Source organism: Akebia trifoliata, chromosome 8, assembly GCF_017979445.1.
Source record: "Akebia trifoliata isolate Shusen 1 chromosome 8, ASM1797944v1, whole genome shotgun sequence".
NCBI classification, from domain to species: Eukaryota; Viridiplantae; Streptophyta; class Magnoliopsida; order Ranunculales; family Lardizabalaceae; genus Akebia; species Akebia trifoliata.
The window spans coordinates 8,383,996-8,403,314 of record NC_141382.1 but is presented as its reverse complement, the minus strand read 5'-3'; the positions used below and the strand labels follow the sequence as shown (position 1 = coordinate 8,403,314).

Below are 19,319 nucleotides of genomic sequence, written 5' to 3'. Positions count from 1 at the left end.
AAGATCTATGATTATGTGCCTTGCCATGTCAGCCGAGTACACACCCAATGAAAATTTTTGAGTGAATTTTTTTGTTAAATTCTATAATTTATACACTTGATCACAAATATTGAAGTAAGCAATGCTTGATGGCGCCATTTTAGACCAAAACAGATTGTTTTGCTAAATAGAGATGGAACCTTTAATCTTGACCAAAACTTGAGCAATTTTAGACTTATAATACCAAGTCTTTAGGTGGCAAAAAATTAGACATGACGGATTCAGACACCCCGAACTATTGACTATTGTGCATCACTTCCAAATTTCTTTTATGTTAATAGTAAGATATTAATTAGTATTTATCACAGATGATTATGAGTTCTACTACATTTCAAATTTTAAATTTTCTTTGTAACAAACAAAACTTTGATTTGTTAAAAACCCAGCTTTTCAAATGTTCTAAAAGAGCAAGAAGACGACCAAAAACCAAGAGTAAATTAAGGTGAACTTACCTAAATAACGAAAAGAACGCAGGTCCCCCATTTGAATTACTATGAAAATTTCCAAACGAGGACAAAATTTATAACAGTAACAAATTTGATCAGGGGCAAGGATTAGGAAACCTTGCATGGACCCTGTCAATCTCCGAAATTATTTCGGGTGTGAGCTTGACCTTGCATGCTTTGATGATTTCCCTCAGTTGCCTAGGTTTTGTTGCCCCAAAAATTGTACTGGCAACTAGAGGATGTCTCAGAACAAAGGCTGAAAGAAAAAATGGAGTATGAAATCAGAATATATGAACAATAAATGAAGGAAAAGCAAAAGAATATCAAGATTAAAAACTACAAATAACAAAAGCTTAAGATAAGAAAGATAGCTCTTTCGCATTAAGAGATACGGCAAATCGATTAAAATTTATCATGCAGTTAAAGGGTCTTTGGCATTAATAGATTTCGATGTCCTCAGAACTTCAAAATATGGAAGTACACACAAGGCTCCATCAATTAATTTCATTCTTGTCCATTTATAGGTTATTTGAGATGAGATGGGAACATAACTTTGTTAGTGATGGCTACCGATTACCCTTAATGCCAAAAACATGATTTAAATAACCCAGCAAACTTATGAAAAGAGATGAGATAAGGAGGATCTTTGTAGAAGCATTTTGTGAAAGGTAACTGAAAAAATAATGGCAGTTGAAGGTATTTGATATATATAGAAAGAAAGAGGTAAACACCATACCGATTGCAAGAGATACAGGAGAAAGGGCATACTTCTCCGCAATATCTAGGTATTCCTGCAATATGAAAAGTCGATCAGCAATTCAGCAAGTCATGTGAAGTACAACAGATTGGTATTAAGATTTTTCTTTTATCTTATAATAACATAAACACAAACAGTTCAGCAACAGTAACCATTATAGGAAACATGCAAATAGTGAACAGGCATTTGAATGAACAGAATTTGGGGCACGCTACTTCTAGGAACCAATTGTTTGGAACTAACAATGGAAGAATACCACAATCCAAAATAATTACAATTGAGCACCAAATTGAGATCCAATCTGCAATCTTTCACCAAGCACAACAGCAAATCATGGAGAGAACCAAATAATAAAACTAGTCTGCAACTACGAAGATCGAAATAATTTGTAGATTCCTGATTTACTTTTTGGTAGTTCATAACTGTCACAACCAAACTCACTTTGTTGTTTGTGTATTTGTTTTATTGCACGTGCAAGGGGTGAACAGAACCATGAAATTTTGATAAATTAAGGATTGAGAAATATGAGGTCCATTGCTAATTGATGAAAATCGAGGTGTTCGCTACTTATATATACTTTGTTACGTGTGTTGCTACGAACATCACACATTTTTTTCTCTCATCAAACTTGGGAGTACCAAAACTGAGAAGAATATGCTAACCTTGGTTGCTGCCTTTATGATTGAATTGGACAAGTTGTATCTGGATTCTGCTTCCGAATACTTCCCTGGGAAGGAAAAGAAGAACAAAATGCAACAAGCCAAGTTTATGCATGGCTGCTTTGCTTGCAATTTAGACAGTCTTAGAAACCAAACAAGTTACAGGATTCAACCTCTGAAAAGATTCATTCGAGCATCCGGTGGACCCCCACTAGGAGAGAAATATTTTCCAGAGAGGATGCCCATCGCCAAAGGACTATAAGCCAATAAGCTGATTCTGGAAAATTTAGTAATGCAAAAGAAAAATAGAGAATTAATCACATAGTTCAAAATGGAGAGTGGGAAAATTCACTAAAATTAACTAAGGAGTTCTAGTCCGTAAGATTGATGACTACATGAATTGAATGTATTTGCCACGTTTATCTAGCAAACATGCAGAGATACCTTTCACTTAAGAAAAAATGTAATAAACTGCAATAATATAGAATTCACAAAAAAGAACAAATTGCACTAACGCGTGTACATATATGCTAGAAAGTGGCATGTGCAACAAATGCACATGTATCCAAAGGGCTTCACTGTAATTAAAAAATTGATTAAAGGGTTTGTGAATATTACCTAGTAAAAAGGATATTTTTGTAATATTGAAAACTAACCAATGTGATTCTCTAGTCATGCTCTGCCATTTTCTTGGTTTTTGACCAAAATGATCCTCATTATATTTAGTTTAAATGTAAAGGTGGGAGCATTTGTGGTATCCTAAATTTGGTGTCAAACCACTTCTAGTCCGCCTTCTCTCATTATAATAGTAAAGATATACTATTTATGATAACTTGAAAAAATAGATGTCTAATTCTTTCTTCATTCTTTTCTGGGCTGAGGCCCATCTGTAAATTGAATAAACATCTTTTATCAAACAAAAATGTCTCTTATCAGTTCCAACTATAAAAAAATATTGATAATGAATAAAAGAATGAGCATAAATAGTTTAAAGCAAATTGACTTAATTTCACATAATCATGAATGCATGAAATTAATTACCCCTCATGATGACAGCACTCAGCCAGTCCAGAATCAAAGCTTCGGCAGAGTAGGTTGTATGAATTCTATCACAAAAATGATTCAACTTATATGAAAGTAATAACCATGCGTAAAGCATCTAGCTTTGAAAAAAAAATTAATAAGAGGATAAAGGCATAAAGAATTACACTGCTTTGAAGCAGACTGAACCATATAATACCTGCACAGATACTATCTTAGGACAGCCGAAAGCATCTTTAGCGAGCTGAATGAACTTCATGAAACCATATGGTGTTTCATTACTGAGTCCAATATATCTGATCTACAAATAGGATTGCTGGATTTTTCAGAACAATGAAATGTTAGCAAAAGATTCGGGCTATAGGGGGCCAACCCATAAATTTAGAAACTTACCTTACCGGCATCAACAGCCCTGCCTAACACATCAAGTTGTTCCTCTATTGGTACCGAACAGAACTGTCGTGTTGGCTCATACTCAGTTTCTCCAAACATGGGAACGTATCTGGAAGAACACTCATAAAGCAAATCAGACAGAAATAGCAGAATAGCCACTCTATTCTAGTGGAACTTCCCCAAAAAGGGAGAGGAGAAACGTACAGACCTATCAGGCCAATGGATCTGATAGAGATCAATGTAATCAGTCTGCATTCGTAACAAACTGCATCAATGCAGCAAATAACAAGTTTAGGAATGAAAATCCGTACAAATACTATATTGCAAGACAAAATATATTGATTTGGTTTGATTTGATACAATGTTTGGTAAGTTTTTTTTCCAAAATGCAAGAAAAATTTAAAGGTGGCAACCAACCGATTCAAACCTTGAGAGAGCTCTTTTACCGAGAAGGAAAAAAATTTGGTAAATACTAAGAGTCACTTCCCATAACGGTGTCCCGTTCCTATAGCAACCTATGGTGTCTATGTGGCAGATTAAACACATTGGAGTGCATGCGATTAGAAAAACGCCTTGGTTAGCAGCCTAATGTGTTTTAAGCTCCAACCAAACATATGTCATGTAGACACCATTAGTATTCTATAGGAATGGGACATCATATCTGATGCTGATTCATATACTAAATACCAGCACATATGTACTATTTAATGCTCATTTCATCATTTTCCCCCTCCCCGACCCCCCCCCCCAACCCAAAACCAACTCACCCTAAAATAATAATAATAACAAATTCCAATCAATCGTAATCTAACTCCTAATTGGCAATCTACGTATTAGTTACGATTTTATTCATAAAATGTATAAAAGAACATTCTTGCAACAGCAACAACAACAAAAAATGTTATAGCCATACCATTAGCATATTATTTCAAAAAATAAAAATTAATATAAAGCATATAAATTTATCAACAAAAAAAAAATATTTACCCTTTGTTTTAATAATTATTTTTGCATAAATGTTCGATGGTATTTTTCTGAATGCCAATTGTCTAACAAGGCTCCAACCACAGAAAATAGATAGATGACATGTAAGCAAACCTATTGTCAATGGCATCGATGATGTTGTAAGTATCCAAACACTTGGGCCCACCTCGAATCCACATCATCTGCCCAGATGGTCCAGCAACCTGCATCAATAAAATTACAATCATCTAAAAAATCAATATTAAATTATATAATTTTAAAATTAGAAATTTTATATATAACTTATAAATCAAATCAATTTATCACCAAAATTCCCCAAGAAGACCAAATCAACAAAAAAAGTGTAAATATTAAATAAACAGGCCAAAGAATTTACCTTTGTGGCCAAAACGATACGATCTCTAGAAATCTTCCTCTCTCTAATCCAGCGGCCAATGTACTCCTCGCTCCTCCCCTGAGTCTCCGCGTGCTGAGGAACTGGATACCTGAGTTCGAAAGAAAGGATTGATACATATTATACATGATTGAATCCATATTTGAAGAGAAGACAATTTTAGAACCAAAATTCAAAAAGGAATTAAAGAAAGAACTTAGATTACATTTCTGCAGAATCAATGAAATTAATTCCAGAATCGAAGGCCTCATCAAGAAGGAGAAATGACTCCTGTAACGAATTTTGTTCTCCAAATGTCATCGAACCTGTATGAATCAGAATTCGAAATTAGAGTTTCATGGATTACATCTAGAGAGAGAGAGAGAGAAAGAAAGAGAAGTTGAAACCTAAGCAGAGCCTTGAGACCTTCAAGCCAGGAATGAGATTGAAGAAAGGAATCGCCATTCTCTCTCTCTCTCTCTGAAAACCCTAAAAGCTGGAAATGGCGGGAAAGCTAAGACATTCTCACTCTGGGATTAGTAACAGAGTTGGCTTTATCATTTATTTGAAATAAGGGTAGTTTGGTCATACGAAAATATCCGATTAAGAACTTAAAAGCTTATCTTATTTTCGGACACATTACCCTTTGTAAATTACTGAAATGCCCCTCCACATACACTTGTGTTCTCAAATTCATTACATGACCCCCTTAAGACAACGCCAACGCACTCGAAGCTCTAGTTCTATATCGTGTCCCAATTGTCACTTTACAAAGTCAGTCATCCAAAGTAACTTCAATGTATTTGGGTTGGGATTCTCTATTTCAAAATATTCTAGAGAGAGAAAGTCAAAGAGACAAAAAGAAGAGAATGAGTTTCTCTCTTTAATTATTGAGGATAAAAACAAGGTAGTTGTGAAATATTTTATTGTAGTTGAATTTGTGAGGAGTCATTTTGGCTCCTACGATTGGAGTGAAGATCCCTTGAATTAGCAAAATTACTCTCCACGGTAAAATACCTAGCAGGTATGCTTATTTAGATTGGAGTTACTCTAACATAGGTCTACTTCTCAAAGACTAACATAAAGAATCTAAATGCCCTCATTTTGAAACTCTCTAGTCAAAAATCCTTTGATTTCTCACAAATTTATTCAATCTTCAACTTTAAAATTCTATCTTCTTCAAACTTGATACCTCAAGAATAAGATTCTATTTTCAAAGAAATAGAATATTGGATTTTTTTGATAAAGAAATAAAGAGTTTCTACAAGACATGAAACCGATGGATTGAAGTTGCCCTAGAGGAGGTTAACAATTTGAAGACGACAGATTCTTAGCGTAAACTCATCTTTAATCCTAAGATTCTCTCTCCTTCAACTTTCAAATCTCAAGAACAATATAGAATTTTCAGAAAATGGTAGATTTTTTGGTAAAAAATAAAATCATGTGTTTTAAACAACACATTAAAAGATAAGATTGAATAGTTCAAAATAGTTAACCCTAGAAATTAACAGCTTCTTCATAGATTTTCTAGGAGAATAGTGAAGGGGGTGATGTGGTTGCTTGGAGGTTGAAGACAATGGGCATTTAGGTCATTTTATGTTAGTCTCTCAAGAGAAACCTAAGTCAAGGTGGCATGTTAACAGTTTGAAAACACAGGTATCTTTAATATTTGATCAAACAACGAGGGGTTTGTTTTAAATCTAAATCAACCAATATGATCAAAAGTACACTTATTTCTAAATCTCATGGATCTCTTGCCACATAACACAACCAAAAGATTTGGGTTGAACCTCATTTGGTTAGAACTTTTACTTTATTTGCATAAATTTTCTTCTTTTTATATTGGAACCAACACACCTCTTAATTTTTAGAGACTTAATTCATAATTCATCTATACAAAGTACACTTTTAGTCCAATTTGACATTTATGGATCACCAATATCTCAAATACCTTTTCTTGCAAATCAGAAAGCATCCCCATTGAAGATGGCCAAAACATACCATCATCTGTAGCATATTGTTACGAGTTGCCTTATATGTCAGCAACATCAATAGTTTTCTCTATAGTGTCGATGCAGAAGCCCACGGACTTCCTTAGAGACATTGCTTCTGCAAGTCTTGATCTAGCTCCTTCATGACGACGTAAAATTAGAATAGTATTCAACACGGCCCACCGTACCTGAGAATCCGCTTTCTTCTGCGTAAAGCCCAAGCTTTTAAGTAAGCCGTCCAACTGTTCCATGTGCACCCAAAAAAAACAAAAAAGTGGCAATTAATCCTGAAATCCATTATCATAATTGTCAAAACCGTATCCTGGAAATTTGGGGTCGTCATCTTAAAATCCAATCAAACCTGGTAAATATCGGCAAGGCCTCCCTCAGAGTATCCGAATAGAAGGTATTCTGTTGCAACACCTGCCAACGCTATACATGAGAATCTGTCCAACATCTGCATGAAAAGTATTCCGACTATTAAGATTATACATGTCAACTAAATCATGCAAGAGATGGAGGACTTGAGAGGGGACAAGTGCAACATTCAATCTGGAATCGTGTTGTTTCAAACATGTTGGAAAATATTTTAAAATTTTCAGAAATAATAATAATATTTGAGAAACTGGGCTATAATCCAATTGCTAGAAAAAATTCAAAAATCAAGGTGTCCCAGTTTTAAGTATTTCACAAGAACAAATGGCGTTTTCAAAAGTTTGTTTGAATATGGATTTCAAGTTTAGTTTCGTACGGGACAATAAATAGCATCAGTGTCATCTTCTTGAGCATAATTAAAAAAGAAAGAAGAACGGTCACCTTAGCAGATACTTTTCCCGTATTCATCTGCATGGTATGGGAGCAATCACAAATTAAAAAGTTACCAATGAAATCGAAATACATAAAAAATCAAATAAAAATCTTTTTGGACCAATTTATCCACAAAAGGAATCACATTTTCATCTATCAAAGAATATTATATTGCATTCACAGATTCATGGCATCCCATTAACAACCGATTTCCTCCAACAACCATATACTAGCCTTTATGACATGCCATGGACAAAAACTTTACAAGGGAACCATACACCTAAAGAAAGCCAAGTTCCGCAAGCCACTAAATCACTTTGTGTTCGCATACACAAAGACACAAAGGGTGTGTCCGTGCACATCCCAGGCCCAGACCAGGTTAAAAGCAACAAAAAAATCAGATGAGTAGGCTTACTTCTTCAAGGAACTCGAAATCCACAAAAGCTGTTCCTGCTTGAACATTGAGGGATCCTTCCTTCCTTAAAGCTTCTAAACTCGATAATGTGTACCCTTTTGGAAGAACTCCGAGCAAGTAGGCTATTAAGAAATGACCAGCTTCGTGCTGCACAAATACTTCATGGAATGGTTACTTTATGAGTCACAAAAAGAAATTTTTTGAAGTCTTCTAGATATACCAGAGATCAAATTGAAGTATAGAGAAAAGATCAACATAGAATAAAATAAAAAAGATCTGTTTTACCCACTGATTATGGCCTAGAAATTCATTTCTAGGAACCTAATTACAGAGACTTTAAGGTTTAATCATACACTAAATCCCTTAAATAGACATAATTCATTGATTGTCCATGTTTATTATTAATTTTGAATAAATTATGATTTTTTGGCCTAATTTCAGTTATTTATTTGTGATAGGTCAAAGTTATGAGATTCAAAAGGATGAAACAAGATAATTTAAGTACATTACAATCCAATACCCAAGACCAAACCCATTGGGCCCACAAGAGCCGTGACGCGGTGATGTCGGCAAGAGTTGCCTCGAGATTCGTGAAACTTTATGACAGTGTGAATTGTAATATAACAAATTAGGGTTTATACTCTTTGTGAAACACGAAAGTGTTCCGAATCCTAAAATCCTAATCTAGTCTCTATAAATAAGAGACCAAACAAGATCCATAGATCATCTTCTCCAATCTTCTCTATTCCTCTCCTTTCTTCTAGTTTTTAGGTTTACTTTCTGTTAAAGTTTTGTAAACAAAAGGAGTTTTACGCCAGTTTCAGGCCAAGATTAATAAAAAAAGTATCATTCTCTCTTAATATCTTCTCTCTTTATTTTTATAATTTCTTTTATTATACTTGCAATGATCTATGACTAGACCTCCATTACAGAGGTCGATGAAGCCTGAACAAGATCATCTTAGCTAATTTTATTTGTTTTTATTCATGCTTCAATGTTTTATTGTGATACCAATTTGTTAAGTAGTGATCATCAGATCTAATATTTATTCTCTAGATTTAGGTAGTTTAATCTTAGATAAGTTCAAGTTAAACTATGCCTTGTTAGAGATTTTATATTTAATCTTTTGATTTCGTCTTATTAAATCTAATCACAGAATTTAGACTACATATTTGGTTTTAACAGTTTTCATCTTCTGATACAACAACATTAGATTTGTTGATTGGATCGAGATAATAAATAGACAAATAAAATGATGAGATGGATTGTTTTTTGTGGATTCGACTGATCTAATTCTTTACATTGAGATTTCAATTCTTGTTTATCTAAAATTAGTTTTATTCAGTTTTCTTTGCATACTTTGAACTGTGTTGTTTTAAGTCAGAAATTGTGGATCAACGTTATTTCTGTGGATCGATCCTTGCTTGCCAAGGTTTATTATTTTGTTCCTTATTTATATTGATAATCTGCACCGAACACCAACAAGACACATCCAGAAAAATTGGCTCAATTACACATCCCCTAAGACATTCCAATTGAAAGAAGTACCATAATAAGTTTCATAAATATAGGCCTTTAATCATCGAGACTATCTTTTTTTCTTAGACTATCAACCATCAGTTCTACAAAAAAGGATCAAATTGTGAAACTCCAGCTCTACAAATATTGTTGTTTTATCATTAAATTTAGAAAAAGTCATTTAAAATATTCCAGAAACCTTGTCTTTATAATAGAAAAAAAGAGATGGCAGAAGTATGGTAAGGTAAGTAATATTTTGGTTTCACAAGGAATGGATAAAATACATACATACATATATATATATCTTGATGTCAGAGAGAGACGAAGGGGCATCTTACTTGAATAACTCTATTACGATACTTCTGACTTAGAGTATGACCAATTGTGTCGAGCATCAAATTGCCAACTCCTCCATTAAAAGCCACCTATGAAACAGGTCCAAAACATCATTCAAGAGAACTAAATGCAATCTCATTCAGGATTCATGGAAGATAATTGATTTTGAAAGATTCTAAAAAAGGTCCGAGGCAATACCCAATTCTAACTATTCCCAAGAACAGGTAATTAAGTAACAAAGTAGGTTAAAGCGGGCAAGTTTTAAAGAATATAAGATTAAGTGAAGAGAAAATACTGAATCAAGTGACAACAGAAACAATAATCCCAAAGACAAAAATAGTATTTGTTGTTGGGTAAGCCCAAAGACAGCCCATGCAGTGAACCCTCCTAAAACAGCAGCAATTTGAAGATATCTCTCTATTGACCCCAATGTTGCATCCACTGGTGATAAAAGAGACGAAGTGTCTATGCCATTCAACTTTAGCTCATCCAAGCTGTAAAGCCTTTGGGGTACCTGTACCATGATTTTAGTCATCAAGCATAGTGCTTAAGGAAGAGAAGCAATGTGTAGTCATTGTAAAAGTCAAAATACAAAGACATTATAAATGTTAAGGAGTACGTAATTAAAATAAAGCAAACTGGAGTAGAGACAGCCCAAGCAATGTGCAGTCATTGTATAAGTCAAAATACAAAGACATTATAAATGTTAAGCAGTACGTAATTAAAATAAAGCAAACTGGAGTAGAGAGGTGAAATAGATGTGGATTACAGATATATACCAGGCACACTGCGCAAACCATGGTCTCATACTCAGCTTCCAAGGGTTTTATTTCTGATTCTTTTTATCAGTTTAAATGGTAATTAGTGCACCCCATATAGAAGATGTCTTGGACTGATTCAGCCCATTGGGCAATCCCAGCTAACCAACCAATTGTATTCTGTCTAGGTGGGCTGAAATTAAAAGGGCGAGAACCTCTTGGAAAGATTTACTTATCAGAGTCGGAATAATCCACAAGTTTATTTATGAATTAAAGGTAGTGAGAGATTGGGGTAACTTCATTCGTAAAATTCTCCAACTTGAAAGTCTTTAATGCAAGAAACAACTGTTCCTATTCCATGAGCCTATTCAAAATGATACCACATCCACAAATACCAGCATTCAAAACAAAGTCACAAACACCTATACCCCATAATGTGTTCTCCCAATATATACAATTAAACGGTCAGAATCAAATGGCAACCATAGAAGCCCAATGAAACTCTTACTTATCCATCTTAAGTCATGTTAAACACAGGCAAATTGATTAAGAACATCAACCAACAAAAGATCCGCTCTTGGACACCATAGCATTGAAAAGTTAGCTCGATCTTAGACATCAAAACACTGTCTTTTGCTTATTTCTCAAAAACCCATTTATCAAATGTTTAAGATCATCCAGTTCGACATCAAGGTGGGACAAATTAGCGGTCCAAAACCCACTAAATGGGGCATGAATGAAGCATAAAAAACTTCCATAATGCACATACATGGCACAACACACATTGATTTATATATAGAGAACCAAGGGAGCATAAAAACATACACAAACTAAGAAGAAAAGTAAACAACCTGCCTCGTGGTGCCGAAGCATCGAAGACCCCCAGACTTCTCTTGCAAATCCTTAACAAGAGACAGAGCTGCTCTTTCATCCCCCTTTATCAGCTCTTTATCAACTTGTTCAAGTACTTTCCATCTCAAGATACTAGGATCAGAGGTACCCCCAATTTCAGATTCAAAAGAACCAGCACTTCTAACCGTCTGATGTTTCAATCGTGGATGAAACAACAAACCACCATAAAAGATCACCATGCCCATGTCTTTCAAATGGTAATTTCACTAAGAGAAAAACCAAGAATCCAGAATTTATCTAAGAAAAAGATTCAAAAAGCCCATGTCTTTCAAATACTAATTTCACCAAGTAAGAGAAAAACCCATTACTCAGAATTTATCTAAGAAAGAGATTCAAAACGCCCATGTCTTTCAAATGCCAATTTCACTAAGTAAGAGAAAAACCCATTACCCAGATTTATTTAAGAAAAAGGTTCAAATAGGGAAATGGTCTAACAAGTATCAAATTCACTGAAAGATAACTACTCAGTGTGTGACTTCAGTTATTCTTAAACTCTCAACCACATAAATAAGAGAATTACAGATAAAGATAACTAAATTATGAAACAGAGTAATTTAAGAGGAAAAAAATGTAATTTTTAATCCTTAATTGGGTAACTGTGATTGTAGGAGCAACTAACAAAACCAATCAGAATCTTGAAGCTCAGAACTTTAGGGAGTTGGTTTCCCATACAATTGTGTGGAGGGAAGAACCGAAGGAGACGCTACAGATTGTTCAACGAGTTTGATGCGTTCTCTTTGCATAATAAAAACGATGTGAAGCTCGGAGAAACCGACACGTCATTGGGTTTAAATTTGCTGTTTTTAAACTAATAAAATGGGAAGTGAGCCTTACGTAACCCTGAAGCACACTTTAAACAGTTGGGAGAGGTTTTTTCAAAAAAATTAACATCACTATCTCTTGTGATCATGACTTAGATCTGAATTTGTTTTTTAAATGAAAAAAACAAGTTTTTTTTGTGTGTAAAAGTGAACAGCTAGTGAAATCCCCTGATATTAAGTGTCATGAGATCTAATGTGTGTTGTTGATGTGGCGCTCTCTCAACTATTTAAAATGTGCTACAGGTTGCTTCAGAAATCGTGTGCTACAAAGGATCCGCTTCCAATAAAATGTTGGATGTAAGAATAATGATGAATGCAAAGGTTTTTTGTGCATGGCTGACGTGGCAAGAGCACAGAACAATAGATTTTTCCCCTATCACAAAAAAGATCTATGATTTTGTGCCCTTGCCACATCAATCCCATACCAAAAACCGCGTGCATTCATCATGACTCTAAGTTACAAGAGTCGTGATAATATGACTCGTCGGGTGGCATACTCAATCGTCTCCCTAACAGGACAAGTTCGGGAATCATAGATCGATACGCCTCTAGATACACAATTGCACTTCCCCATTTTAAAAAGTGTATCTCGAGGAAATTGTGTATCTTGAGGCATACAGATCTACAGTTCTCAAACTTGTCCAGGTCAAGGAGTATGCCACTGGCTAATCATATTATCAGGACTCAAGTTAAAATTGCCATGATGAATGTACGTAATTTTTTATATGCGACTAATGTGACAAGGGCACGGAATCATAAATCTTTTTCTTCGGGATACACAAGAAAAAGATATGCGATTCTGTGGCCTTGCCACATTAACCGCGTAACAAAAACCACATGCATTCATCATTATTCAAGTTAAAATGTGTGTTGCACACTTTATCGGGCCCACAAGATCATGGTATTCTAACTTTATCTTGTTACGTGTACGATCTAGAGTCATACAAATGGAAACCTAGTAAGCAAAGGTTGAAAAGTTATAACACGTAAGTAACAAGTATATACCCTCTTGATGGAATTTCTTCATTCAATAAGGGAGGTGACGATACGAAATTAGGCTTAATATGGTGATTGTTGCTTTGCATCCCAGAGACATTTGGAGTAAGGATTGATAGAATAGCCCTCAAACGATCCTTCATGGATAACCCTCAAATAAGTAGGCTGTTGTAGCATACATATACGAGTCAAGTTTAGGTGACTCTTGAAAATGACTCATGGAAAAATACATGACTCTAACCATGTAAATATGTAATCCAGACAAAAATCCACAACATATTATTATAATATATGAATAAATCTCAACTGTTGGATTACATGTTTACATTGTCTGGATCATGTGTTTTTACATGCATCATTTTTTAAGAATCTTCAAAACCTGACCTTTTATATATATATATATATATATAATATATATATATATATATATATATATATGGACAGAATCACCATCCAATGTTTTATCTAAAGTGTTTTGAAAATTAGGGTTAGAAGTTTCGAAATTAATTGATCTTTTGTGAGGATGATCTCTTCACAAAACACATTGGATAAAATATTTGATGGTGATCCCATCCATATATGTAATATGGGTCCGTACGGCAACCTACATTAGAGAGCCAACACCTTTGTCCTATGTGGGTAAGAGGTCTTGGAATGGGATGATTTTTTGTGAGGATGATCTCTATGGTGAGGAGATCATTTTCACAAAAAATTAGTTCAATTTGTAATTTCTAACCCCATCAAAAGTGATTTGGAATTGTGGATCGTTGATTTTTTTGTGCTAATTTGTAAATCACTTTTGATGGGGTTAGAAATTTCAAATTGGGCTAATTTTTTGTAAATTAGTCCAGTCTGAAATTTTTAAGCCATATAGGATAAATTTTGACTCCTCACGTTGGTTATCCAAATCTAAAGTACAAAACCTCATAGGGATGTTAGCATTGTGGACCTAATTTTTTTTCCAATTCCTATAAATCACCAATCAAGTTGTGTTTATTTATACATCAATTATCATAAGATAAAGTCTTCCAACATCAAGCTTTTGCATCTAGAAATGTAGCAAATTTATGACTCTGATGATGTGTCCATCTACACGCGGTTCATATAACTTTTGATGCGAGGAGTTTGCATTCAAACTCGAAATATTATCCTCTTTAGTTTTGGATTGAAAGAAGTGGAGAGAAGATAAGAGAAATTCAATTCCTCTCCGTCATGTTTGGATTTATAGGAGAGAACTTGAGACAACTTTGAAATTTTAAAATATCTTAAAAGATATCTAAGGCAGAGTTGAAATTATTAAATATTTTAGAAGGTTTTCTCCATTTCTCTCTCACTCTCCACTTTTGAGGATAAAGAATTTCCTTTCCAATTCTTTTCTCTTCTCTCCCCACTTGACAATCCAAATAAAAGAAATGGAGAGAAACTCATTTATTTTCTCTTCTCTTATCTTCTCTCCATTTCTCTCAATTCAAACACAGTGTTATTTTCAAATTTTGCATTTTAAGATAAAGCCGGATAATTTATCTTTCACTGATATATTTGGAGGCCCAACTCAAAACCAATTAGCAATGATTGGAGATAGACCCAGGAGCTTATAAGAAGAGAAGCAAGGCAATGAGTGTCTGATGTGGGACTGAAGTTAACACACCCCGCACATGTGAGCTAGACTGGGCCAAAGCACATTGAGATCTTAGATCTCGATGAAAAGCGTATATGATTCTGACACAACTCCACGTCAGAAATGTCCCCCACCATGTACATTTCAATGTTACTTCAACATTATCCTAAAGAAAATTATGGCATTGTCTCTCTACATTCCTCTTCAATGTTAAAATTACTTTTAGAAGAAAAAAAAAATTATTAATTCTGAGATTGTCTCTCTACTTCCAACCTTGTCATTGGGAAGGCATCAATGTCTCGTTTTCTTAGTCTAGATGTTTACTGTACTGGACTAGAACCTTTTTTTAAGAATACAAATCATGAAAATGTCATTTCCATCATACCATTGGCTTAATTCCATCAAATATGTATAGAAAATAAAATTTTCAGCAAAGAATTCGTCTTAACCGTCTACAATTGAAAGTGGGGATATTGGAGATAACCAAGTAATGTGACGTGATGACATCGAGAATAATTTGTTGTTCCTTACTGTGACTCTTTTTTAATTTTTATATATGTTTCTGCGTAATGCAAGTCAATAGAGGGAAAATATCATCGAAGGTGAAAATTCACATCCTCATTCTTATTAGTTATTATCTTGAAAAAGAAATATGATTACATTATGCTTACAACTACAAGTCCTCTTTTTTGTGGTCGAACATTTTGATGCTCTATCTATCGTAATCATCAAAGTCTAATAAGTGTGTGTCATTGGCCGGTTTGGCAACTAGGTATCTCGTATTTGGATTCTCTGAAGAGAGCTTCACTGATGTTGAAAGGGTTTGGTCTTATTTTTAGTGATTTATTTGTCCCAACATCGATAAGAATTAACAAAATACTAACTGTGATTTTCTTGGTAATCAAATAGCTTGACACATTGTTCAAAAAGTTGGGCTTTGCGAATACAGAAGCAAACTCTCAGGTGAAATGGATTGTGTTGAATACTGTTTTAGTTTTGCATCGACACAATAAAGCCATATCAAAACTTGCTGAAGCCATGGCATTGGGAAGGTTTGTGGGCTTCTGCATTGATGCAATAGAGAATAATTTAGATGGAGAGGAAATTTTATAATTTTTCGGAGCATTTGTTTAAGCCTCTATTTTTGTTGAATTTATTTCCTTCCATTAATGGAATTCAAAGATCTTTGCAATGTAGTACTATTTGATCTTACCAACGGGTTCAAATGACTCCAAATAATTCAACAATGTTAACCAACTACTCCAAAAAGCCAATTTGTTAGAGGAGAGAACTGTGAATATAAAAAAGTCACGAAGATTAACTAGGATATGACTTACTTAAGAATAAAGGAAAATATATACTCAACACTCCCCCTCACCCATAAGGATGGAAAGATTTGAACCGTGACTTATACCAACCAACATTCTAATACTATTTACCTAAAAAAATCAATTTGATGGGAAAAACGCAATTATAAATATAAAAGGGTGATGTATCAAACTAAGACACAATATATAAACACATGATACTTGAGAGCAAATAGAGATAACATAACACTCAACACTCCCTCTCACCCATAAAGGTAAAAAATTCCCTCAAAGAAACTCAAACCCATAACCTATACAAACCTAACACTCTAATACCATGTTAACCAATCAACTATTCCAAAAGATCAATCTATTAAAAAAGAGAAAAACTATGAATATAAGGTCATAAGACTTAACTAGGGTATGACTCACTCCAAAAATAGGGGAAAATATATACTCAACAAATGTAATACATGAATTAAAATTTTTTTTTTTTATAGAACCCAAAAATCAACTTGAATGCATTAGGACTAGGTTCAGGAATAGCCGGCCTATTTAAATTTCAGCTGAGGCACAACCGAACCAGACCTGAACACCCATTGACAGTCCTAGTGTTGGTGGGATGTTATGGTCAATAACCCAATGTTTCCAAAATGATAGCAGATCATCTTATCCTCCAGTTTCCTCTAACAAACTAATAATAAAATGTCTTAAATGCCGTCATATTTAGCCTTAACCCCTTGTTTTGGTGTTTCCAAAACCAGTCATCTTCAAAGTTCAAAATCTAACTACGTCAACCTTTAAACCTTGAGAACAAGGTATAATCTTTGGGAATGGAAATTCAGGTAGAGAAATTAAGGGATTTCTATAAGAGGCCGGACCCCTGGCTAGCAATCTCCCATTTAATTTTCGCTTTACTAAAAAATCAAGGGCATTAGTAATTTTTGAAAAAATTGATTGATTTTTTTTTTTTTGGGATTAATATTAAAATATTTCACCCTTTTTTTAATAGTAATTTTCCTTTTCAGTTAGTTTTCACGGCTCAAAATTTATTTTGATTTCTTTTCTTCTCTTTTTATAGATGATCAAAACATGTGTTCTTACGATCTAAAAATCAATGATCTGTTAAGAAATAGTTTCTTGATCAAAGAAGACTTGGTAGAACGATGACGATAACGATATAAATAAATCAAAAGCCCAAAAATAACAAACAAACAAAACAACCCCAAAAGTCAAAAGGTTAGGGCTTTTATCACCCAAAAAAAAAGTACGGTTTTGATGATCAAAAAGATGTCCCAAATATACTTCTAAACTGAAAAACCGATCTTTTCTAGAAAAACAAACAACAAAGTTCGCAAACCTAAAAAAATATTATACATCTTCGATTCAGAAGCAAAGAAAATCCCTAAAACTCTTGCGAAGCCGACCCAATTTCGCCCTTTCCTTTCCCAACCTTCTTCGGAAGTAAAGTCTGATGGATATTTGGTAAAACCCCTCCATTAGCTATTGTAACAGATCCCAAAAGCTTACTCAACTCCTCATCATTCCTCACAGCAAGTTGTATGTGTCTCGGAACAATTCGATTCTTCTTGTTGTCTCTCGCAGCGTTTCCAGCAAGTTCAAGAACCTAATAAACAAAACCCAATCAAAACATCAGATTCCAGTACCAAAATGCCAATTTCCGGCCAAAATACATGTAAAAAAAAAGAGGATTTTAAAGAGATATCTCACAAACCTCGGCTGCGAGATATTCAAGAACAGCAGAAAGGTAAACAGGGGCTCCAGCACCGACTCGCTCGGCATATTTTCCTGATTTGAGAAACCTTGCGATCCTCCCAACTGGGAATTGGAGACCAGCTTTGTGAGATCGAGAGACGGATTTGGAGGCTTTGGGTTTGCCTCGGCCACCCTTAGTTGTCGCTGTTGAGCTCATCTTGATCTCTATAAGAACAGAATTTCACAAACCCTAACCCTAATTTTGATAATTTTTTTTTTCTGCTAGCTTGGGTCTTGAGAGAGAGAGTTTGTTGGGTTAAAGTTTGGGAGGGTTGGCTTTATATAGAGTGAGACTCTCTTATTTGATTGGTTGGTTGGGCGTCACACGGATTCTCGATTTTGAATGAATTTTTGAGTTTGGTGCCAACTTTTCTCTTTTTCGCGGTTGTTTTAGCTTTTAATTACTAAAATACCCCAATCAAATAGTTCAATTATTTGGTGAGTCGAGATGAACCGAGTTTGACGCGAGCATAACCATGCGAAGGGCGACGCGAGGGGAATTTGCTGAGGTGTAGATATATTCTATTGTCACGCCAATGTTTACTGATAACATACCAATCTTATGAAATTCATGAATTATTAGCATATTTAGATTGGTGTATTTTGATGTGTTAATAGAATCTCTGTCAAAAATAATGTACCACACAACCCACAAATAAAATAGAGATATGCCACATAACCCACAAATAAAATAGGGTGAATTTCCATTTCTTGCACTGAATATGATGAAATTACAAGTTTGGTACACCGTTCATTTTAATTTTCAAAACATGCATTCGTCATTTTTATAACCTATGAATTGGTGAGTTCGTCACTTTTAATATCTATGAATTCGTAGATATACCAACAAATTGATTGATTATAAAAATGACAAATTCACTCAAAATGCATGTTTTGGGAATTAAAAGGAAAGTGTATCAAAATTAAACGTCGGACATAAGTTGCGCATGTTTTGAGAAAAATCCCAATAAAATAAAGAGATTTTATTGTCACACCATCGTTTACTAAGAGCATACCAATTCATATGACATCAACAAAGCATTAACACACGTATCTCATGGTGCTCTAAAAGTTGCGGCAAAAGAAGTTCTTGTAAAATATGAGATCATCACATGATGGACTTTACCCTAAATATTAGTTTAAAGGTTCATTTTCTAACCATTGATTTTGGGCATTCTATCTAAAATGAACTTAAATGTGTTCATGAATAATTTTAAGAGTCTAACTACCCTTACTAAGGGTCTTTGGGCTTACTTTGTGGTATTCAAAAAGATGATCCTATGCTTCAGGATTGTAGAAGACAAAACTCTATTAATTTTGAAAAAAAAAATTTCCAAAAAATAAAGATATTTTTCACCTTTGAATTTCAAAT

The 19,319-nt window shown here is 34.3% G+C and overlaps 3 protein-coding genes across 6 annotated transcripts; all 3 read right to left on the bottom strand.

Moving 5' to 3' along the window:
- Positions 1–95: 95 nt before the first annotated feature.
- On the bottom strand, positions 96–5,855 carry LOC147395902 (uncharacterized). Of its 2 annotated transcripts, none has more exons than XM_086450369.1 (12): positions 5,119–5,855; positions 4,919–5,018; positions 4,696–4,804; positions 4,434–4,522; positions 3,544–3,600; positions 3,336–3,444; positions 3,142–3,243; positions 2,943–3,007; positions 2,075–2,178; positions 1,905–1,969; positions 1,222–1,276; positions 96–741 (listed from the first exon to the last, which is right to left on the bottom strand). In XM_086450369.1, exons 2-12 carry the CDS (start codon positions 5,011–5,013, stop codon positions 581–583), a joined length of 1,011 nt encoding a protein of 336 aa, XP_086306495.1. In that variant the 5' UTR covers positions 5,014–5,018; positions 5,119–5,855; the 3' UTR covers positions 96–580. The 2 variants fall into 2 exon arrangements, with proteins under 2 accessions (XP_086306495.1, XP_086306494.1); XM_086450368.1 differs by having other exon boundaries at positions 101–741; positions 5,100–5,848.
- Positions 5,856–6,552: 697 nt separating this feature from the next.
- LOC147395901 (uncharacterized) lies at positions 6,553–12,092 on the bottom strand. Of its 3 annotated transcripts, none has more exons than XM_086450370.1 (7): positions 11,369–12,092; positions 10,055–10,273; positions 9,762–9,848; positions 7,906–8,052; positions 7,500–7,526; positions 7,045–7,140; positions 6,553–6,925 (listed from the first exon to the last, which is right to left on the bottom strand). In XM_086450370.1, the coding sequence occupies exons 1-7, from the start codon at positions 11,612–11,614 to the stop codon at positions 6,725–6,727; spliced, it is 1,023 nt and encodes a 340-aa protein (XP_086306496.1). In that variant the 5' UTR covers positions 11,615–12,092; the 3' UTR covers positions 6,553–6,724. The 3 variants fall into 3 exon arrangements, with proteins under 3 accessions (XP_086306496.1, XP_086306499.1, XP_086306498.1); XM_086450373.1 differs by having other exon boundaries at positions 11,373–11,530; XM_086450372.1 differs by lacking the exon at positions 7,500–7,526.
- Positions 12,093–17,473: 5,381 nt separating this feature from the next.
- On the bottom strand, positions 17,474–18,190 carry LOC147395900 (histone H2AX). Its single transcript, XM_086451527.1, has 2 exons — positions 17,907–18,190; positions 17,474–17,798 (listed from the first exon to the last, which is right to left on the bottom strand). Exons 1-2 carry the CDS (start codon positions 18,102–18,104, stop codon positions 17,577–17,579), a joined length of 420 nt encoding a protein of 139 aa, XP_086307653.1. The 5' UTR covers positions 18,105–18,190; the 3' UTR covers positions 17,474–17,576.
- Between the last annotated feature and the right edge of the window lie 1,129 nt (positions 18,191–19,319).